At 40.5% G+C, this 22769-nt stretch overlaps 1 protein-coding gene across 3 annotated transcripts in view; it reads left to right on the top strand.

Annotated features, from left to right (window-relative positions):
• The window catches only part of zdhhc11 (zinc finger DHHC-type containing 11), a 78071-nt gene continuing 55302 nt past the window's right edge, over positions 1–22769 (top strand). For 2 of the 3 annotated variants that reach the window (XM_039737364.1, XM_039737363.1), the window contains exon 1: positions 21874–22141. In XM_039737364.1, coding sequence (XP_039593298.1) covers positions 21989–22141 — 153 coding nt within the window. In that variant the 5' untranslated portion in view covers positions 21874–21988. Of the gene's footprint in view, positions 349–21873; positions 22142–22769 lie in introns of those variants that run through there. The other variant, XM_039737365.1, reaches the window with a different exon arrangement.

Here is a 22769-nt window from a genome sequence, read left to right as displayed (position 1 = left end):
TTCAAGCGACTCAACAGCAACAAAGTCTCAAGCGACCAGCGCAAATAATTATCCCATTCTAAATTCACCAGGGAATCGCAGTGCGTTTCGATGAAGTTGCATGAAAATCTGTGATTTGACTCTCTGATCGATAATGGCACGATGTACAATAACGGAGCATCAAAAAGAAGAGTGCATTTAAAAATGTAAAATTCTTGAGGAACGGAGTGACCCAAGTCTACCTGGCTGCCTGGAGAACCTGCGCTTCATTAAATGGGAAACTGGTCGGCAGGCTGATTTACATTTTAGTTTTTAAATATTTGATTTAAGAGTCGCCCTTCGAAATCGGATCAACATCTATGTAACAAGGTAAGATTTTAAACATTCTTACTATTATTAAAGACACTTATATTGTGTGTTTTTAAGTTAGTTTAAACGAAATTTTCTTTTTCTTTTTAAATTATTTCATTGCTGAAGTTCTTAAAGTATTGAATATTCATATTGTATTCAGATTTTCGCTCTCGGTCTCTCAGTTTAACGTGCTACCTGGAAGAAAATTCGAGTTAGAAAGAGTGGTCTTTCTTCGGTCAAGCTATATTTTATATAGCGCCATGCAGGATACGTAATGCGGATTCACAAAACTGGTCATAAACCGTCATATAATATTTGATTTGTGGAAAATGCATATTGCTGTATAGCGTAAAGACGCGATGACAAAAAAAATCTACAACTAAACTGCTTTCAGCTTTTTCTGATTCTATTATTTTTGTTTACCTTATAGAAAATGCTTTATTTTTCATGTTTTTTTTTTGGTATGGCGGTGCAGCGCAGTGGTTAAGTAAACCCGGCGGCTGGGGTCTCAAATCTGACACTGTGTGACCCTGAGCAAGTCATTTCACCTGCCTGTGTCCCAATTGGGAAACAAAAGAAATGTAACCTACTGTGCATTCCAATGTTGTAAGTCACCGTTAGTCCAAAAAAAAAAAAGTAAATGTTTTAACTAAATCCATCTATTTTCCAACCCGCTGAATCCGAACACAGGGTCACGGGGGTCTGCTGGAGCCAATCCCAGCCAACACAAGGCAGGAACCAATCCTGGGCAGGGTGTCAACTCACCGCAGGACACACACAAACACACCAGGGCCAATTAAGAATCGCCAATCCACCTAACCGGCATGTCTTTGGACTGTGGGAGGAAACCCACGCAGACACGGGGAGAACATGCAAACTCCACGCAGGGAGGACCCGGGAAGCGAACCCGGGTCTCCTAACTACGAGGCAGCAACGCCGCCACCGTGCCAACTAAATGTGTTTCAGAAAAGATTTAACTTCCTAATAGTCACTAACATTTTAGTCAATAAATATATATGTAGCTCCTTTCAAGGGGAACAGAATCTAAATGTACTTCACAAAAGATTTTCTTAATTATATATAGTGCCTTGTTCAGTCACTGTTGTGTCCTGCCTTTCAACCGATGCTGCCATGATAGGCAGCATCCCCCTTCAGTCTTATAATTGAATAAAGTGAATGTAAACAGTGGATGGAAATTCATGAAAACCATTCATCAGTTATTTTAATATCACTCACTTTTTTTGCCATGCCACTTACAAATGTGCGTTTTGAGCTCTGAGTATTTTAATTTATGACAAAACCGTCAGAATCTATCCATCCACATACCAGTTTGTTCAGTTTTGAGTTTTTTGGGTCAATGCCTGTTCTCACAGTTGGCGGCACAAAGTAGCAACCCACCCTGGGACAAGGCGCCACATAAAATTAAGAAAGTGTCTTGTGAAATAAAATGAGATGCTGTTCCCTTTCAGCTATACATATTTAAAAATGTACACATTTGAGCTTATCAGGAAGTCCAGGCACATTCGGAGCCAAACTTTAGAGGATATGCCAACTCCACTCTGGCAACCTCTGTGTCGGACTGGAACTTAGGACTCTGGAGGTGAGAGGCTGTGGGGTTAAGCAGCGCACCGTTGTGCCCCCCAGAAATCAAAACTTCTATGTTACTGTAGAATATCTTTCACAAAAGACTTGTTGAACGTTTTTGGGTCATATGTGACTGATTTATAAATACACCCAAATAAGTCAGCCAGTCAATAATTTGTCTTCTATGGCTTCTTTCATTGTGAACGTCATTAAAAAGGTTAATCTCTGGAGACTTCCCAAAATGCTATTTAGGATTAGAATTAATTTAATAATCACTTATATACATTGGCTTTGATGACAGAGTCATACTGTATGTCGGTGCAGTAATAATGCTGTCTCACCCCGTGAACATCCCAGGTTTGATTTGTGCCCGAGTCACAGTCTTTGTGCTCCAATTTGCTCCCACTTGTATGGAGTCAAGTGAAATTCTTACTTGCATAGTCATAATCAACATGCAGACTCCTTTATCTTGAAACGTCTGTCTTCCTTACTTTAAATCACTACCTTACCTATGCAGCATGACTCCTGGTCCACTAAATCCTAACAGAATGGGCAATGTCCACTTTGTCCTACAGTCTCCTAGTCATGTCTGGATTACTGCAAATCTCTGCTGGCAGGGGCACCTGCATGTGTCACCAGACCGCTACAAATGATTCAAAATGCAGCAGCATGTCTGTTGTTCCACCAGCTGAGGTTGCCTTGTGTCACTCCTGTCTCAGATAACTTCTGTTATCTCAGCTTGGATCCCTTCTTAAGAAACGGACTGGGGGAAGGAGCTTGTATGGGTCAATACCTCCCCTAGGATGACAGAGGGCAGCCCTCCTAGTTTGCTATGATGCACAAGGTTGGAGCATGGAAGCTCAACACTGCCAGGGCCCATGGTCAACACCAAGGGGGCGCAAGGGGAATAGCTGAGCCCTCCTTAGCAGGATTGCCGCAACACCCAGAAGTGCTGCTGGAAGTATTTCTGGGTGCTCTATATAATAAGCCTACTACCATTACTCTGGCAGCCAGAGTTGGGAGGAAGTGGACAAAGCTTGAGGGAGTAGTGGAGGTGGAAGAAGGAGACGAAGAGAGAGAGAGAGAGAGTATAGACAAAATACTGTATGTTGTGCTTTGGAACTGAATTTAAGCAGGTGGGAAACGACTATTTGGAAGTGTTTCCCACAAAAAGTCTTGTTTTGTGCCACATGTCTGTTGTGTCAGGTATTTGGGGAGCTGTGCGCACCCTGGTGGTAATGCCTTATTCTGGTTTACATTAATCTTGGATCTGCGTACTTAGATTAACACTACTTTTCATGTTTTGTGTCTTAGCTTATTTTCTTGTATTTGTGTAACAGTGACTTATGTTTTGATACTTTTATGTTGCCTACATATTTCCCTTTGGAATAGTAAACTCTATCTAAATGAACAATGCAGCAGCACATATTAAGTTCAGATTCTTAATGCTTGCCCAGAGAGTAGTCAGTGGGTCAACACTTTATATATAAATGGAGGCACTTGTGAGGTCCTGTGCTCCTGATAAATGGTGTGTGATGCTGCCACCACCGCCTGGTATTAAATCTCAGTCCGGACTCGTCATGTGTAGCTCCTAGCTGGTAGAATGAACTACCGAACTCTATTCAAAATTCTCCCTCAATGCATTTAAAGTCTCTCTTGTTTGGTTAATCCATCCATCCATTATCCAACCCACTATATCCTACCTACAGGGACACGGGGGTCTGCTGGAGCCAATTCCAGCCAACACAGGGCGCAAGGCAGGAAACAAACCCTGGGCAGGGCGCCAGCCCACCGCAGGGTGTGCACACACACACACACACACCAAATACACATTGGGGACAATTTAGAATCGCCAATGCACCTAACCTGCATGTCTTTGGACTGTGGGAGGAAACTGGAGTACCCGGAGGAAACCCACACAGACATGGGGAGAACATGCAAACTCCACGCAGGGAGGACCCGGGAAGTGAACTGCGAGGCAGCAGCGCTACCCACTGCACCACCGTGCCGCCCCTTGTTTGGTTAATTTCTACCTAATTGACTTTGTTAGGTTCTTGTAATCTAGGAATTGAATGTAGCTTTCATTTTGTTCTGATCTCTTCATTTGTGATGATCAGTTTTGTAACCTTTTCCTGTAACACTTGTTCCCAAACAGTTCTGCAGACTGATGTATACTTGATTATGTTGACTGAGCTCTTTTGTCAGTCAATTTGGATAAAAGTGTTTGCTAAGTAAATACATGTAAATGTTTCTCAGAGTTAGAATTATAATAGCTTGATGGCAAGTGGTCTAAGGGAGCGAGCACAGGACGGTTGCTTTGACTAGTACTTGAAGTTATATGCCAGGCAATACTGGAGATAACCAGGCAATCACAAGTGGCACATATAGTAGCTTTCCCCACAATTCATGAGGTCATCCAGTGACTCTCTCCATTTTGGTTGTGTGCATTTGATGGACCAGCCTTACGTCAAGCCTTTGCTCTGACCTTGCACTTGATGTTCTGCATGAACCTGGAATGGACATAGGGTCTTTACACGAGGCACATCTTTCCAATGTGCTCTGAAAACTTACCCAGATTACAAATAATCATGTTAAGCAAATAAAAATCACTCATTTACCTATTTTATAAATATAGTCTTTGTACCACATGCAGTAAGAAGATCATGGGTTTGTGTTCTCCCTGTGTGGTAGCACTTTGAGTGGTGAGAAAAGCGCTATATAAATGTAATGAATTATTATTATCTTATGTGCAATGAAGATACAGGATAACCCAGTAAATCTACAACTTATTCAACACTTTTCAGGACAATGCCATCATTGCCATTAAGAAGTATGTTTTTTGTCTCCTAAAAAAAGTTCTGGATCACTTGGCCTATAAAAACTATTTAAAATTGAAATAATGTGCCCCACTCCAATACCTCTACAGACTCCACATGGAGAATTTGGAGAATCCTTATACCTTCCTGGATCTGCTCAGCTCCAGAGTAGGAAAGAAACTAGCCCTGATGAAGAAATTTGGTTCATTATTTTAACTTTAAAATATACCTAAAGAAGTCCTCCAAAATGCAGTTAAATTTGTAGAGCATCTTCCATGGTGAACACAATTCCAAAGTGTTTCATACATTATGTACATTTAAAAAATGTGTTCAAGAAAATATTATTTAGAAAAGGTGGTTGATTGCATAGTGCAGAACCTTGCTGTATATACAGCCTTACATACTGAGCATTGTCAAAGGTCACGTGACTTGCTCAGGGTCACATAGTCGTTCTTTCTTTTATTATGGTGTCCATTTCATTGCAAGTACCAATCACATTATGAATCCCTAGATAAAGTTACATCTGCAGACTTGTGATTTCATGTCCACCAGCATAGTCAATAGGCCTCACTATTTACTTAAGGGTAAGTAACTATTTACTTAACTAATGGTGTGGTAGCTGTTTCTATGGACATCTCCACCCAAGACCATGCAGTGATCTTAAAATATACAGTGCAAACAGAACAGAATGATGTGTTCAATGGGAAGAAATCTAAACAATATTAAAGAAAACTAGGCAAGTGGTGTAGAAGAACCCTCAGACACAATATGATGTGCCATACCATAAAGTCAATGTAAGTACTGTAAATTTAAAGTAATGCCAGAAAGAAGTAGAATTGTTACATCTGAATACACAATGGAAGGTCTGACACTTGAAAGTACTGCTTATATGAAGGATCCAGGAGTCATATTGAAGTCAACCATATCTACAGTACCTCAAGACAGTTTACAAAAGCCATTAAGAAGGCTAATAATTGGATGTTCGGTTATCCTGTACATCATGATGTGTGGCACACAAGTCAAAAGAGGTTATGCTTAAATTATGACACACTGGTGAGGCCTCTCCTGGAGTACTGTGGGCAGTTTTGGTCTCCACACTGCAAAAAAGACATAAAAATGCTAGAAAAAGTCGAGAAAAGAGCAACAAGGCAAATTCCAGAAACTGAGAATTATGGGCTATATGGAAAGATTGAAGAAGATGAACTCTATAAGATTAAGTAAAGAGATTAAGAGATGATGTGTAAGGAAGCTTATTCCTGTCACTCAAAAAATAAAATGCATTATATTACAATAATTATTGAGTTATTTTGCTAAAGAATTGCATTGTTCTGTAGTGATTATTGCATTGTTTTTTAAAAGTATTGCATCTTTTTTCTCAAAGTTATATTCTGTTGTGGTCAAGTGTCATTGTGCACACACGTGTCTAGTGACAGTTATTAAGATGAGGTTAAATACACATGTAGCATGCAGTCAAGTGACAGGAACTGAACAAACATGATAGGCATATACCGTACATTTAATCTTACATGTGCTGAGAAGTAAATTTAATCCACCCAGTTTAGCGTCACAGGGAACCAGTGATTATCGGAGCAGCACTGGGTGGAAGGCAAGAAGCAACCGGGGTGGACAGTACGCCTATTGTTTGCAGGACTCAGTGTCACAGCCGATCAGAAAATAGTGTTCTGCATGCAATCCAATAACCGAAACGTATCAATAAAGAAATTGTTTAGTCTTATTCCAGTCACTTACTATAGATATTTTAGAACAGGGTGATCTGGTGGCACAGAGGCCAATTTTCATACCACAAATCTCTGGGGGCTTGAGTTGTAAAATTAAGTCTTGTATTGTTCAAGTGACACCCAAAAGTGTGCGCCATATATTGAAAAGCTGTCTTCTTATATAGGCATGTTAATTTAACACTGGTGAATTTGGTGTTTGGCTTTAAATGGACTTTATCTCATTTTCTGCCAATGCCCTAATAGCAGCAACCAAAAGAAGAAGAAGAAGCCCTCGAATGCAGCTTTTTTAAATAACTCTTGTGTATTCACTCCTTAGCTAGCTGAAATATTTCCATTGCAAAACAGTGTCATTGTGTCTTGTTTAGTCATTTGCATTGCACACTACAGAGACATGCAAGATGCCTGAAAACCTGCAGAAAGGTCTGTCTGGGAACTTGAATGCTGCCAGTATGTAGTAGGAAGTCTGTCGGATACATTTGGGGTATCTATCTATCTATCTATCTATCTATCTATCTATCTATCTACAGTGGTGTGAAAAACTATTTGCCCCTTCCTGATTTCTTATTCTTTTGCATGTTTGTCACACAAAATGTTTCTGATCATCAAACACATTTAACCATTAGTCAAATATAACACAAGTAAACACAAAATGCAGTTTTTAAATGATGGTTTTTATTATTTAGGTAGAAAAAAAACTCCAAACCTACATGGCCCTGTGTGAAAAAGTAATTGCCCCTGAACCTAATAACTGGTTGGGCCACCCTTAGCAGCAATAACTGCAATCAAGCGTTTGCGATAACTTGCAATGAGTCTTTTACAGCGCTCTGGAGGAATTTTGGCCCACTCATCTTTGCAGAATTGTTGTAATTCAGCTTTATTTGAGGGTTTTCTAGCATGAACAGCCTTTTTAAGGTCATGCCATAGCATCTCAATTGGATTCAGGTCAGGACTTTGACTAGGCCACTCCAAAGTCTTCATTTTGTTTTTCTTCAGCCATTCAGAGGTGGATTTGCTGGTGTGTTTTGGGTCATTGACCTGTTGCAGCACCCAAGATCGCTTCAGCTTGAGTTGACGAACAGATGGCGGACATTCTCCTTCAGGATTTTTGGTAGACAGTAGAATTCATGGTTTCATCTATCACAGCAAGCCTTCCAGGTCCTGAAGCAGCAAAACAACCCCAGACCATCACACTACCACCACCATATTTTACTGTTGGTATGATGTTCTTTTTCTGAAATGCTGTGTTCCTTTTACGCCAGATGTAACGGGACATTTGCCTTCCAAAAAGTTAAACTTTTGCCTCATCAGTCCACAAGATATTTTCCCAAAAGTCTTGGCAATCATTGAGATGTTTCTTAGCAAAATTGAGACGAGCCCTAATGTTCTTTTTGCTTAACAGTGGTTTGCGTCTTGGAAATCTGCCATGCAGGCCGTATTTGCCCAGTCTCTTTCTTATGGTGGAGTCGTGAACACTGACCTTAATTGAGGCAAGTGAGGCCTGCAGTTCTTTAGACGTTGTCCTGGGGTCTTTTGTGACCTCTGCGCTCTTGGGGTAATTTTGGTCGGCCGGCCACTCCTGGGAAGGTTCACCGCTATTCCATGTTTTTGCCATTTGTGGATAATGGCTCTCACTGTGGTTCGCTGGAGTCCCAAAGCTTTAGAAATGGCTTTATAACCTTTACCAGACTGATAGATCTCAATTACTTCTGTTCTCATTTGTTCCTGAATTTCTTTGGATCTTGGCATGATGTCTAGCTTTTGAGGTGCTTTTGGTCTACTTCTCTGTGTCAGGCAGCTCCTATTTAAGTGATTTCTTGATTGAAACAGGTGTGGCAGTAATCAGGCCTGGGGGTGGCTACGGAAATTGAACTCAGGTGTGATACACCACAGTTAGGTTATTTTTAACAAGGGGCAATTACTTTTTCACACAGGGCCATGTAGGTTTGGATTTTTTTCTCCTAAATAATAAAAACCATCATTTAAAAACTGCATTTTGTGTTTACTTGTGTTATATTTGACTAATGGTTAAATGTGTTTGATGATCACAAACATTTTGTGTGACAAACATGCAAAAGAATAAGAAATCAGGAAGGGGGCAAATAGTTTTTCACACCTATCTATCTATCTATCTATCTATCTATCTATCTATCTATCTATCTATCTATCTATCTATGTAATAGTTGATAGATCAAAAGTAAATGACTGATTTCTTAAGCTTTGGTGCCTTGCCGTGTCTTTGGTCTCTAACCCTCTTTTTAAGATTCTGTCTTCAAATATTCTCCTGTGGCCTCGTGCTTCCCCTGCCTCTTTGTCTACCTGTTTTATTTATTTATTTATTTATTTATTTATTTATTGTCTCATTAGGCAGTATAGCAGCAAAACAGTCCTTAACCACTTCTTCCTAACTTCTGTAAATCTTCCCTTTACAATTTACTTCTTTTAGAACTCTTAGCTTCGCGCATCAACAAGTCATAGAGTGCCACTATCAACTAGTGTTTAGCCGCCATTCAGTTATAAGGGGACTGGATGGCTGCAGATGTGCAATTTTTTTACATTTTGTTTTTTACTTTTTACCCCTCTGGCTTCTTCACAGGGCTGTCTGTGGACATGAGAGTGAGTGTTTATGTGGAGGGTTCTTTTTATAATTCCTGATTTGTGCCCCATTATTTTTTTCTAATTATAATTTGAACACAACAAATATCTACTCCTTGTAAAATAAGGTGAGAGGACACATCAAAAGGGTATGGGCTACTAGGAGCACAGTATCACTGGTTAGTTTGCCGTTGGCAATGATGAAAAGATGATCATTTTTGTCAGTGTGAACTCCTGAGTCTATCTACCTAAAGAGCTTACCATCCTTTCTCAGGTACCATGGCAGTTCTTCTTTTTTTTTGCTTTTTCTGGGCATGATGTTTTTCTACTTTCTGTATTTCCTGTTTTCATAAGTTTAGGAAGTTAACACGTATGGGAACTAAAAAAGTTGCACCATTTAAAGTGTACTTTTTGAAACAATGATGCTGCTGCTGCTGAAGTGGAGTTGTTGTTTGCCATTATCTTTACCTTTGCATTGATTTTTTTTCAGTCAAATGAATTGTTCCATTTATCCAGTGTGCTGTCACCGTTGCTTCTGATTTGCATCTCCTTTCAAATGCACTATGCTGGTTTACCTGGTTGGCTCGCTGCCCCTCATTAGTTTCTGTTATCTCACACACATTTATGACACGTGATACTGTAGTGGCTTCTTCCAGCTTGGCTGACTTTGCTGTTGGTCTCATTCCAACTGTGTCTTCATTTTTTTGTAAGCCACCTCTCATGAGATTAAATTATGTATCCACCATGTATATTTTAATAATCTCAAGAGCTATGCCATTCAAATGTTATGGCACGCCAAGTGAAAACTTACACATGATGGGTGGCTTGGGTCATGGCTGGTATGTAATTTTTTTGTCACGGAGTCAATTTCAGGTTCTTCCAGGTGCTTGACATTCACTATCATAAGACATTTGCTTGCTGAATGCCAAGTTTTTGAGTTATTAAAGTTAAAGGAAGAGAGCTGCAAGGTAATCCTGTCTTCTCTGTAGGCATCATAAGTGAGCATGTCACTCAGATGGACTTTGCAGTTTAATCTCCACACATAAAATATCAATGGATTCCTATACTGTTGAGTCTATTGCCATGCAAACATTGATGTATGGTTTATAATAATTATCATGATGATGTGTAGCATGGCTGAGGGCTTCTACTGAATACATAAACTGGCACAAAAAGGTTCCCAACTATCTGCACTGGTCAATCTGTGGCCCACTAGATGGACAGATGCCTGAGAAATGGTACAAGCACATGACAAGAGCTGTCATCAACATCGGAGACACTACCATCATGAGGGACATAGCAGTCAAAGCAATCATGCCATTTCAGTTAACCATCCTGATACAAAGGTGGTTTTGGGGCCTTGAAGCTTGAACTGTTATGGGTGTCCATTTGCAACCAGCAACAAGGTCTGGGGAACATCTCTTATCTTCTCCAGTGGGGTTGTTCCATGAAAGATCATCATACATTTTTTAAAGATGTAACCACTACATCTCCAATTTTGATCAAAATTGCTGCACTGGATTATCTCGCATGTCAATGTCACTGGTGTGAATTAAGTACTAGGGTGTTGTACCGTGTATGGATGTAGTAAGAGGTCAAGCAAAATGACACCTTTTAATGATTAACTAGAAAGATTATAATATGCAACTCAGGCCCCTTCTTCAATGTCAATATAAAGTGAGAATAAAAAAATTCCAGTGCCTTACAGTTTTTGAGTTATGGAGCCCCATTGATATTAGGGACCCTAAATCTTCAGCTTCATTAGTTTCATAGTAGATCTGCCCCTGTCCTTATATGGTGGTGCATCACAAAAAAGACAAGCAATCGATGTCGCAGTCCCAGATGACAACAGCTGAAAGAAGCTAAAAAGCAGAGCAAGTATAAAGATCTGCAGATTAAGATCAGCAAGATGTGGAGCACCAAGACTCGAGCTGTGCCTGTGGTGGTCAGAGCTCATAGTGGCGTCATTAGACAAGAATCTGCAAGAGCTGACAGGACACCACACACTCCAAGAGGTGTTGAAGTCCACACTGATGGAAACCGCTCACATTCTGTGCAAAGTACAGGATTTAAAGGTTTGTCACTGGTTGGAACACGGATACCTCGGCAGCCGCCAGCAAATTTCCATGAATAAATAAAGTTCTAAAATAAAATCTGCATCAGGTGTTCAAAAATAGAATTAAAAAATGAGTGTCCAGTTCTATGTAAAGTATACAAGGATCAACTGGCTAGGGAGGAGAGGAAAACAAAAACTAATCCTACTAACATAAATAAGGTTTATGCCATCCTGTGTCTACTATGGATATTATTATAGATTTCTCCTCTACCTTTAACAAACTTCAAATGCTACTGAACTATCTAGCCAGACTTACCAGCATGAGTGACAGCCCAGGACTCTTACCCAGCAGGGCACCTTCTTAACAGAAGGAATGGAGGAAGGAGCTTGCATGGGGAAATACCTCCCCCTGGATAACAGAGGGCAGGACGGATTGATATGGTGCCATGGGTTTGGAGCATTGAAGCTCAACACTACTGGGGCCTGTGGCCACTGCCAGGGGGGCGCAGGGGGAATGGCTGAGCTCTCCTCAGCAGGACTTCCGCCACACCCGGAAGTATGCCTGGAAGGAGATCACGGGACACCTGGGGCACTTCCAGGTGCTCAATAAAAGGAGCCTGAGTCGGGAGGAGGAGTGGAGGCAGACAAGACACAGAAGAGCGACAAAGGAAGAGGCTGCTTGCACTTATTATACTTTGCTACATAGGTGGGAATGAGGAAAAAGTGTTTCCCACAGCTGAGTAAATGTGTGTTATGCTGAACTTGAGTCCAGGTGTCTGTTGTGTCGGGTGTTTGAGGAGCTGTACACCCCCTAGTCTCCCCCCAGTTATGTCATTCCAGCTGTTTATGGACTATGCTATTCAGTCATAGGGCCTAGCTGAGGTCTTTATGTTGATATAGTATACTCATAATGAGCACCTTGGACACTGAGGCTGCCACCACATACTTAATTAATACCTAGAGAAATTAGAAATTAAATATATTGAAAAAAAAAAAAAAATTAAAAGTGGCTGAAAGCCAGTCTCAAGTATACATGACAGTTTCATGCTGTGTCAAAAGTCTAACTCACTGAGTTCAGTAGACCAAAACCCAGAAAAAAAAAATAATAATAATAAACTGTGTGTGTGCCACAACATGCCTGACATGGGTATATTACAGATTTCTGTCAAATCAAAGAATAAATAAAAAAAATCAACATATGGCAGGTAAGAATCTGATGTTTTAAGAATTCTACCAAGCCTGCCATTCATTCAGGTTAGTCAGTTAATCATATTGTGTTTATATGACAGGGTGTATGTAATTTAAACCAGGAGTCTCCCTTTTGCTACAATAGTTTCCTTTCATTTCATTTCAAGTTTATTATTACATGCACACAGTACCGTGATATTCTTCCTCAATGTCACCCACAGGCTAATGACAGTATTATAATGGGAACAGAGAGCAGACAAAATGTTAGGCTATGAATATAAGAAACCTACAGCAGGTCTGCTCATCCAATTTCACTATGGGTGGCTGGTAGTGATTTGCACAAATTGAGTTTGGAGTGAAACTCCGTGTTTTAAAAATTCATGAAATAAATTGTGTTTCAAAAAGTTATGTAATTTGCACAACAAAGGCTTGAATTGCTGTCTGGAAGCTTTTAAATAAATTCTGTGGGGAAAAAAAAATCTCCGGAAGTGTGTACATCCTCAGCTCGGAACGGGTGGCTGCCAGTTACGAAGTCCAAGCTGCTGTAGGTGGCATTAAGTCTCAAGTCTTGGGGCTCTGTGATCTCGTCTGATGGTATAACAGTGTTAAATACTGAGCTTTAGTCTGTTCATTATATATCAATTTTTATTACCAATGCCTTCCAGACGGTTTGAAGTGCAAGGGTTATGAAACCCTCTGTGGATTAACCAAACTATATGGCATATTCTGTTTAATGAGTTCCAGTCTCTCAAAGCATTTGATCACAATAAGGCTGAATTTCATCATTCTTTGGAAATTAAGACAGCATCTTTTTGCACCATTTTATTACAGTAGTTTATTTAAGAGCTAAAAAATGTACCTCAAGATGTGGGCACAAGTAAATACCTCCATCTTTATTCTGGCATTAATGAGCAAACCCTTAGGAACACAATGCTAATTCTGGGTAGGGCCTACCGTTCTTCTCAAAACAGCACAATTCATCATGGCTTGGATTCCTCAACATGTTGGAAATATTCCCTTGAGATTCTGGTCCATGTTGACATGACTGCATCACGCAATTTCTGAACATTTGTCGTGCTGCAAATCTCCCGTTCCACCACATCTCAAAAGTGTTCTTTCAGATTCAGATCCGGTGACTGGGGAGGCCACTGAAGAACACTGAACTCCTTGTCATGTTCATGAAAACCGTTTGAGATGACTTTTACTGTGTGACATGGTGCAATATCATGCTGGAAGTAGCCATTAGAAGATGGGTATATCGTTGCCATGAAGGGATGCACATGGTTAGCAACAATATTCAAATAGGCTGTGACTTCCAAGCGATGATTGAAGTGCGCCAAGGACAAAGTCCCCACAACATTAAACCACCACAACCAGCAGCCTGGGCTGTTAACACAAAGCAGGTTGGTTACATGGATTTGTGCTGTTGGCACCCAATTCTGACTCTACCATCTGTGTGCCTCAGCAGAAATCGAGATTCATCAGACCATCCTGCATTTTTCCAGTACTAAGCTGTGCAGTTTTGGTGAGCCGGTGCCCTCTGCACCTTCAGCTTTCTGTTCTTGGCTAAGAGGAGTTGAACCCGACGTGGTCTTCTGCTGTTGAAGCCCATCCACTTCAAGGTTCGACATGTTGTGCATTCTGAGATGCTGTTCTGCCCACGCCAGTGTTTATCTGAGTCACTGTAGCCTTTCTGTCAGCTTGAACCTGTATGGCCATTATCCTTTAATCACTCAAATCAACAAAACCTCACTGGATGTTTTTTGTTGCTTGCACCATTGTGAGTAAACTCAGGAGACTGTTGTACATGAAAATCCCAGGAGATCAACAGTTACAGAAATGCTCAAAACAATCCGTTTGGGTGCCAGTCGAAAATCAATGAAATCACATTTCCTTCCCCATTCTGGTGTTTGATGTGAACATTAACTGAAGCTCCTGATTTTATACATTGCACTGCTGCCACTTGATTGGCTAATTAAATAATTGTGTGGATAAGCAGGTGAACAGATGTTCATGCTCAGTAACTGTAGATACTTACATAAACCTATTTGGTGTAATTGTGTTGTTCTCTTCTGTGGCTGGTTTGGATAGGAAACCTGTGGTTCTCTCAGTGATGGGCCAACACAAAATTAAGTCTTGCTGGGTCTGTCACTGGAAATCTTAGAAACCCCGTCTATGATTAACGCTGAACTGCGGCACCCCAAACGAGAGGGCAACAATCCTTAGGTGACTGCCAACTCAGAATGCATCCATTACCCAACCCGCTATATCCTAACCACAGGGTCACGGGGGTCTGCTGGAGCCAATCCCAGCCAACACAGGGCGCAAGGCAGGAAACAAACCCTGGTTCAGGGCGCCAGCCCACCGCAGTTAATTAAGAATCCTGAATTTTAATTCTACAGGGACTTTAAAAAATTTGAATTGTCACACGCTGGATTCCAAAGTAGCGACTTCGGGATAAACGCAATGGTAAAGTAAAAGCACACAGTCGCATTGCGTATGGCACGACTGCGCTTCTTGTCGCTTTACCTGTGACATCTTTGTTGAAAGGTTGCTGACTCACATTCCGCGTAACCTGACACCGATGCGGACTCTTTAAATTTGATAGCGACCTATTAGAAAGTAGTTGTTGTTTATCTTTTAACCAGGTATAAAGCATAATTTAAATTGGAAGGTTGTGGCTTTCGCGATGTAGTCATTATATAGTATTTAGAATTGCTGTGTATGGCGGCTCATGCAAATAAAGTAAATATAATATCAGGTTTATTGTCATGCGCACACTGCATTGAAACTCCTACGTGTATGTCTCGGATTAGTGGTGTAATCCCAACAGACAACAATTAATACACCAGACCTAAAGGTTCAGACGACTGAGCTCGTACAGTTATTAGTTCGATTAAAGTGTTAATGAGACTTCTGAGAAAGCGTGTGCGTTAAGAATCTGCCCGAAAATCTAGTGGGAATGCTGCTATTAGTTTAGGAGTTGGAAACAAATTAAGACATTTAAGTGCAGCAACGCACAGCAGGAAAAAAAAATACTGATTAGTCGTAGGAATTACAGAAATCTACATTATTATCAATTATGTCCTGGTATGTAAAAATCACACAACAAAAGGGGGTGGGGTCTTTCTTTTCCTGTTTTTCCACCTTTGTGTACTCATTGGCTGTAAACGTTTGGGAGTATACCAGGTTTGCCAATGTGTTTAACTTGAGTGTTGGGCTCGGCAAAATCAAATGTGTTTTAACACAGGGCCCCCCTTATTGTAAAACCGTAAAAAGAAGTGAACTAATGAGATTTAACCGATTTCGGCGTCTGTTAAATATTGCAGTTGTGCTGCAGAAGTGGGAGAGCACCAAGTATGCCAGAGAACTGCACCAATATTGGGCCGGAGAGATTTAATATAAAATGTAACTTATGCCCCTCTGTTGATCTAAAATCCATCCAAATGTATGCGACCTAATACAGTTTAACAGTTTCATTTTCCCTTTAAATATTACAGTACATTCTGTCCAGTGCAGCAGATTTAAGAGTGGCCAATGTTTGCCATTGAATTTAAAATGTATATCTGCATTGGGCCTGGCAAAACTCGCCAGCAATTATTTTAGCATGTTGAAATAAACGCTTTCTTACTTGATTTAAGCCTTTAGATTGCCTGCTATATATTCTAATCTGTTATGTTAAAACCTTTAGATTGCCGGCGATATATTCTAATCAGTTATATTCTTTGGAGTGTGCCCGGTTTGGTAGTGAATTTGACCAGTGTACCCGCAATGGGCTAAGCAAAACACACATGCAAGCAAAAGTGTATTTTTAATCTTTAAATTAGTGAGTAACATCAATGACACAAATTTCTGTCTACCTTTTAAAATGTTGTATCTTAATATTACAACAAAGTAACTCTCTTAAACCTTATTTTGACTTTTTGCTTTGGTCCTCTTCTATATTGACAACGAGCTGTTGCTTCTCTTATCTTTTATATCTAAACTTACTGTATATACATATGACGTACAAGCAGCGTCCATTGTTAACCGCTATCAGGCGACACCTTTTTTGAGTCTTTTTCCTCATTCAGTTCAGGTCACTGGTTGTTCCAAAAAGTACAGGTGGAATTAGGCTAGAGTGCCATCTGGTGGCTTCTGGGTGAATTGCTGCGCTACTGCCCAGACGATCAGCAGAACACATGGACCGAGTGTAAGCAGCAGATGTTTCATCCAGTTCAGTCTCCCTTGTACCTCCTAGCAAAAATGCCAATGAAACCTCGAAATCTGTGATGTTTCATGATCAGGGCTTGTACAGAAATCAGTACTAGACTTTGTCCTTCTCTACCGATCACTGAAAGGTCCAATTTCTATTCTCTTAAAGAAAGCAATCCATCTTTACGAAAGCTCCGCCCGCAGCAAGGATACCGCGAACACGCGCATTTCCGCGACTTATTCACAGGCTACAACTGCGCGCTCAATGTTTGAAGCACTAACTATTAAATGACGTTTAAGTGACGATACACTGCAAGACACCGATTGCACCACAATGAAGTCAGTTTCAGACATAGAATTACAGAAAGTCGAGCTGCATGACCAGCAACATCGCACGTCAACGTCGCCGCCATATTGCGAGTGGCACTGCTGTGGAGTGAAGTAATGGATAAAGATTCCTCGCGCATATGCTGCTTGGGATTGTAACCGCTGTACGATCGAAACGAGATCTCGGGGGATTGCGTTTCATAGGTAAGGCTGAACAATTGTTTTGGTTATATTTGGCCATTAGAAAATCCCGTTTCATAATCTTAGCACTCAAGGTCACCATACAATAAAATTAAACAACATTAGTAAAATTAAAACAAGATAATGATAAATCAAAAAGCAATAATTAGCAAACAAACAAAGATAACTGGCATCAACAGTGCAAAATTCACAATTGGTATGCCATTTTGAAAAGATAAGTTTTGAGGGCAGTTTTAAAATGTGTTATTGAATTGAACTTACGTATATGAGAGGGAAGAGAATTCCCGAGTTGAGGAGCACTAGGCGAGACGTTCGAGCTTCCATAGCAGTGAGTCTGATGTGTGGTACAGAAAGTCGAGCTGCAGATGAGGATCTGAGTGAGCGAGAGGAGTGCATGTCTGTAGGCTTTAAATGTTAAGAGCGGTATTTAGTATTGTATTCTGTAGTTAACAGGGAGCCAGTGAAGTTGAGAGAGAGTAGGTGTAGTATGTTCAGTGAATTTAGAACAGCAGGTTATTATCCTGGCAGCAGAATTTTGAAGAAGTTGTAAGCGATGGATACGTTTTTGTGTGATGACAGATAGAATAGCATTACAGTAATCTATACTTGAGGTGACTCGGGCATTAACTAACACTTCAGTACTGTGTTGCGTAAGAACAGGATGAAGTCTAGAAATGTTTCGGTGATGGAAGAAGGCAGTCCAAGAAATGTTACTTATATGGGAGGAATTATGTCATAATAATAATTATTATTATTTAATAATTGCCATTATTAGTGTATAAATGGATATAAATAATTGCATGTAAACGATTTGCCAAAATCTGTTATATGTAAATGATACTGTTGTAAATGTTATTGTTTTTTCGTCAGAAAACCCAGTTTCCACGTCTACCTGTATTAGTTTAAATGGCACTTTTGCCACTCGCAATAGGGCGGACACGCTGACATATTGTGTTGACTGGGCAACACAGTGAATGTGGTATCTATCTATATATGTCTATGGTTTCAGACACCTTGATATGATTCCTAATGATTCTTTATAATTGTATAAAGCTTTTCTCACTACTCAAAGCAGTTTACTTTGCGAGAGGGGTGGCTGGCAACTTTAACCGCCACTAACATGTAGCATCCACCTGAATGATGCGACGGCAGCCATTTTTGCACCACACATTTACTGTTAGGTGGTGAAAAAGAACCAACTAGAGACAGGAGATGATTAGGAGGCCAGAATGACCAAGCCGTGGTGGGCAATTTAAACAGGACATCTGGATACATCCTACTCTTTTTATGAAGGATGCCCAGGGATCCTTTATTACTACTAAGAGGCAGGACCTCGATTTTACAGCTAATTCAAAGGATAACACCATTTTTACAGCTCAGTGTCCCGTCACTGCACTGAGGCATGGGAATCCACATTCAGACCACAGGGTAAGCGCCCCCTGCTGGTCTAATTAACACGTCTTCCAGCAGCAACCAAGCTTTTCCTAGATGGTCTCCCATCTAAGGCCCTGAACATGCTTAGCTTCAGGTGGGTGACCTCTTCTCAAGTGCATGTGGTATGGCTGTTGGTTGGTATTTGAAACCCCATTGTAGCAGGTCACTTTTTTGTTTGGGTGCCGTTTAAAGGAAAAAAAAGCAATTCAGAGGACTGAATCTCAAAAAAAAAACAAAAAAAAAACAAGTCAACCAAAATGAAGGGAACAGAAGCCAGTTGGCATCAGAAACTAGCCCCCCTGTTCTAGGGTGTGCTGCCCCATCTGTGATCTCACCAGGTCACCAAGTTGGAGACCTCTGCCCTAGAAGACTGATGATGGAGGTAGTCTGTATCACTTTTAGATGACAAGAATGGACTTTGAGAGTTCACAGTTTGTGTCTTTCCTACTCAGTATTTATGAAACCTGGGTCCACTGGAACATTTTGAGATATGCCATATTGACAACAGAGTCACGGACTGCTTTTAGCCCATATCACTAAAGGTCCAGTCGCATTACATGAACATTCCAAGGATTATCAGTCGCAGACTTTATTTATATAATCTTTACGAGTCAGAGGCAGTCACAGTGCGCTCTCATGGCCACCAGTCATGTAGTCTGATGTTCCCAACGACTCAGTCTGAGAATTGCCCTACAGAAATCAGACCGGTTTTATTTTGTGTTAAGTCAGATGTGATGGGTTCTCTGTGCATGTGAGAACTGACAGCCAAATGAGCACTTACCCAGAAGTCCAATGCATGTAATGGAACTACAAGGAATACGGGACTTGGATGTTTAAGACCTGACAAACAGAAGAAAAGCTTATCTGTTTCACATCTCATGTTTTATTTACCACAACATAATTAGGGGTTGAGACTGAGACTGGTGCTGGAAAGAAGTCGTACAGCACAGGCTCAGTAAGGTAACAGGTTATTGGCTGTCAGAAAAAGGGTCAAGCTTGCTTTACTTTAGAATTGGGTTCTTGACCAATGCACTGGCACAATAGTCTCTGTTGAACGTCATGGGTTCATGCTCAGCACAGAGGTGATGCTCTGCTCTTCCAGCCTTCTCTGTCTGTGTCCATGTATAGACTGCATAAAACATACAAAAGGTCAATCACATCCCAGTATGGCCCTTCACATATTGTCACACACTCTACCCATCTAACCATTAATTTTTTGATCTCACTAAGTCCATTACAGAGTCATGAAGAGCTACCTCTTGTAGTCAAGGCAAAGGCAAGTAATAGTCAACTAAACAGCAGTCCATCACTGGACTTATTCATTTATGTGCTGTTACTCTTTTACATTAAGTTAGAGTAGATGTTGATTAAAGTATTTTTTCATTTATCGTAACTTGTTTGGGATATAGGAGGAAATATTAGCGACCTGCCAAGGATGTAAACCTACTGGAGGTCCATGGGGCTGTAAGGTAGAAACACAAACCTGTCTTGGCCCTGCACCTTTACACTGTAATGGGCCAGAATAATGACACTGAGTGATACCCCAATTGCTTTAGTAGAGTGCTTTAGTATGTAATGATGACATACTAGAGACTGGAGAGATAAAAACACAGCTTTAGCTAAGGAAAGTGGCTCTTGTGAATTGTAGGAACAGTTATGGTTTCTCGTCAGCCATTGCTTTATGTACCTGGTGCAGCATGTCACATATTAGGATGTGTAGTGGGTTCAGAAAGTATTCAGACCCCTTCATTTTCTGCACACTTTGTTGTGTTTCTAGATTTCATTTTATATGATACATTTGCCATTTTGCCCCTGAATCTATAACTCAATAACCCATTACGACAAAGTGAAAACATGTTTTTAGAAAAGTTTTCAAATTTATTAAAATCAAAAACTAAACCACTCTTACTCACATAAGTATCCAGACCCACAGTTCAGTCCTTAGAGGCGCCTGTGGCATCAATGACAGCTTTAAGGTTTTTTGGGTAAGTCTCCTCATGCTTTGCACACCTGGATTTGGACAGTTTATTCCATACCTCCTGACAGAGCCTCTCAAGCTCCTATAGACTGTATGGGATGCATCAGTAAACTACCATCTTTATGTTTCTCCACACATGTTTTATTGAATTAAGTGTGGGCTTTGGCTGTGCCACTCAAGGGGTGGCCAGAGAGTTGTCCTGAAGATGCTCCAAGAAGACAACTGAAGATCTTGTCTTGGCTGTATGCTTTGAGTCATTGTCGTCTGAGTTCACATGCATTCTAGAGTGGTTTTCTTCAAGGATCTCTCTGCATTTGGCTGCATTCTTTATCCTCCCAATTCAGACCAGTCTCCTTGTCCATGCCCCTGAGAAGCAACCCCTTAGCATAATACTGCCACCATTATCCTTCACCACAGGGGTTAGGCAGGTGATGAGCTTTACAACTGTCCAGGTAGCTCAAATTTTGTCTCATCCGACCAAAGGATCTTTTCATTGTCATATGCCTTTTAGTCAAGAGTGGCTTCTATTTAGCCACTCCGCCATAAATGTCTGATTGGTGCAGAGCTGCTGATATGGTCATCCTTCCAACAGGTTCTCCCATCTCACTAGAGGACTTCTTAAGCTCTATGAGAGTGACCACTAGATTCTTAGCATCTCCCTGACCAAGGACTTTTTTACCCGATTACTCAGTTTGGCCATATGGCAAACTCTAGGAAAACTCCTGGTGGTTCCAAACGTCTTCCATTTCAGAATTGGTGAGGCTACTGGGAACATTAAAAGATTTACAAATGGTGTTCTACCCTTGTCCTGATCAAGGCCTCACCACAATTTGATCTTGGAGATCTGTAAAGGGAGTTTTTTGGACTTCAGGTTGTGGGACAGTGTAAGTTGTGGGACCCCATATACATGGGTGTGTGCCTTTGTAAATGATGTCCAGTCAATTCAGTTTGCCACAGGTGAAGTCCAATCAGGTTTTAGAAACATCTCAAGGATAATACATGCAAAGAGAATACACCTGACCACAATATGGAGTGCCACAACAAAGGGTCTGAATATTTACATGAATAAGAGATTTCAGTTTTTGATTTTTAATTAATTTGCAAGCCTTGCTAAACACTTGTTTGTCATTATGGGCTATTAAGTGTAGATTGATGGGCAAAAATGGCAATTGTGCCCATTTAAAAGTACAGTAAATCAACAACACAATTGAAAATGGCGAAAGTGAAGGAGTCTGAATATTTTCTGAAACCACTGCATTCCCTTTTAATAAAAATCTCAAGACCAGAATGGCAGATGTTTCTTCTCAGTGAAGCTTACCCACTAAAGAAAAGGAAATAAAACTTGTTTTTTTTTCTTCTTCCTTTTCCTCTAACGTGTTGGTTAAAGTCATACTAAAGACCGCCTCAGCTACACATCCTTTCTGTGGCTTCCTCTCTCTCAATCTCTCCCTCCTCTGTAAGCAAATCTGATGAGGACGTGTTGGAATTCTCACCCTTCGAATCAACCGCCTCAAAAGCTGCTGGTCGTGAGACTTCAACTCTCAACAGCATGTCGTTCGTGCGCTCGACCTCCTGCCTTACTTTCGGTGGGGCTCAAGGCTACCGGTTTGTCCGGGTTAACAGAAATGATTCACCCCCCTCTTCCCGGCCTGTTGACTTTTTGCACCATTTCTTTCAGCGCTGCTGTGCTTTTACTTCTTTGGTAAGTATGGCAAGTACATAGTGTCACTTTTATATGTTTGATTATATTAATTCTATGTTATATAGCAGTGTTCATACACCCAGCTATCTTGCAGTGCTTTGCTGGTGTTTGCTGGATGACATTCAAATGAATTTTAACTACAATTGTATCTAATTAACAACATTTGACAACCATGTCTCCTTTCAATATATTCATCATAATTATGGACCAAATGGAGGTCCACTATTATTTTATACAGTTTCTTTGGTTCAAAATAATATATATTGAAATCATTTAAGAGGCCCATGACACAATGATAACAAAATATGACTTTTATGTGCCAGCCTTGCAGACTCAATAATATCTTGAATAGCTTCGAGAGGTGCATTTCACTCATCCAAGGAGTAACGACTCATTTTATATTGTGCTCTTCTCATTTAACACTCTTTGAAATGAAGATGTCTGTTGCACAGTCATAAAATAATTCAGAGCCGTAATACATTTTTTTATGACCTTTCAGGCTCCCAAAGAGCTTCACTTCCAAGTCAAACAAGAAACTAAGCAATAAATGTGTCATATCTATTAAGCAAATTTGTTAAATGTGTCGTTGTTTTAATGTTCAACGTATCTGCAAAATGCATTGTTTATG

The sequence above is a fragment of the Polypterus senegalus genome, chromosome 15 (assembly GCF_016835505.1).
Source record: "Polypterus senegalus isolate Bchr_013 chromosome 15, ASM1683550v1, whole genome shotgun sequence".
Classification (NCBI taxonomy): domain Eukaryota; kingdom Metazoa; phylum Chordata; class Cladistia; order Polypteriformes; family Polypteridae; genus Polypterus; species Polypterus senegalus.
This window is presented reverse-complemented; position numbering and strand designations above follow the sequence as displayed.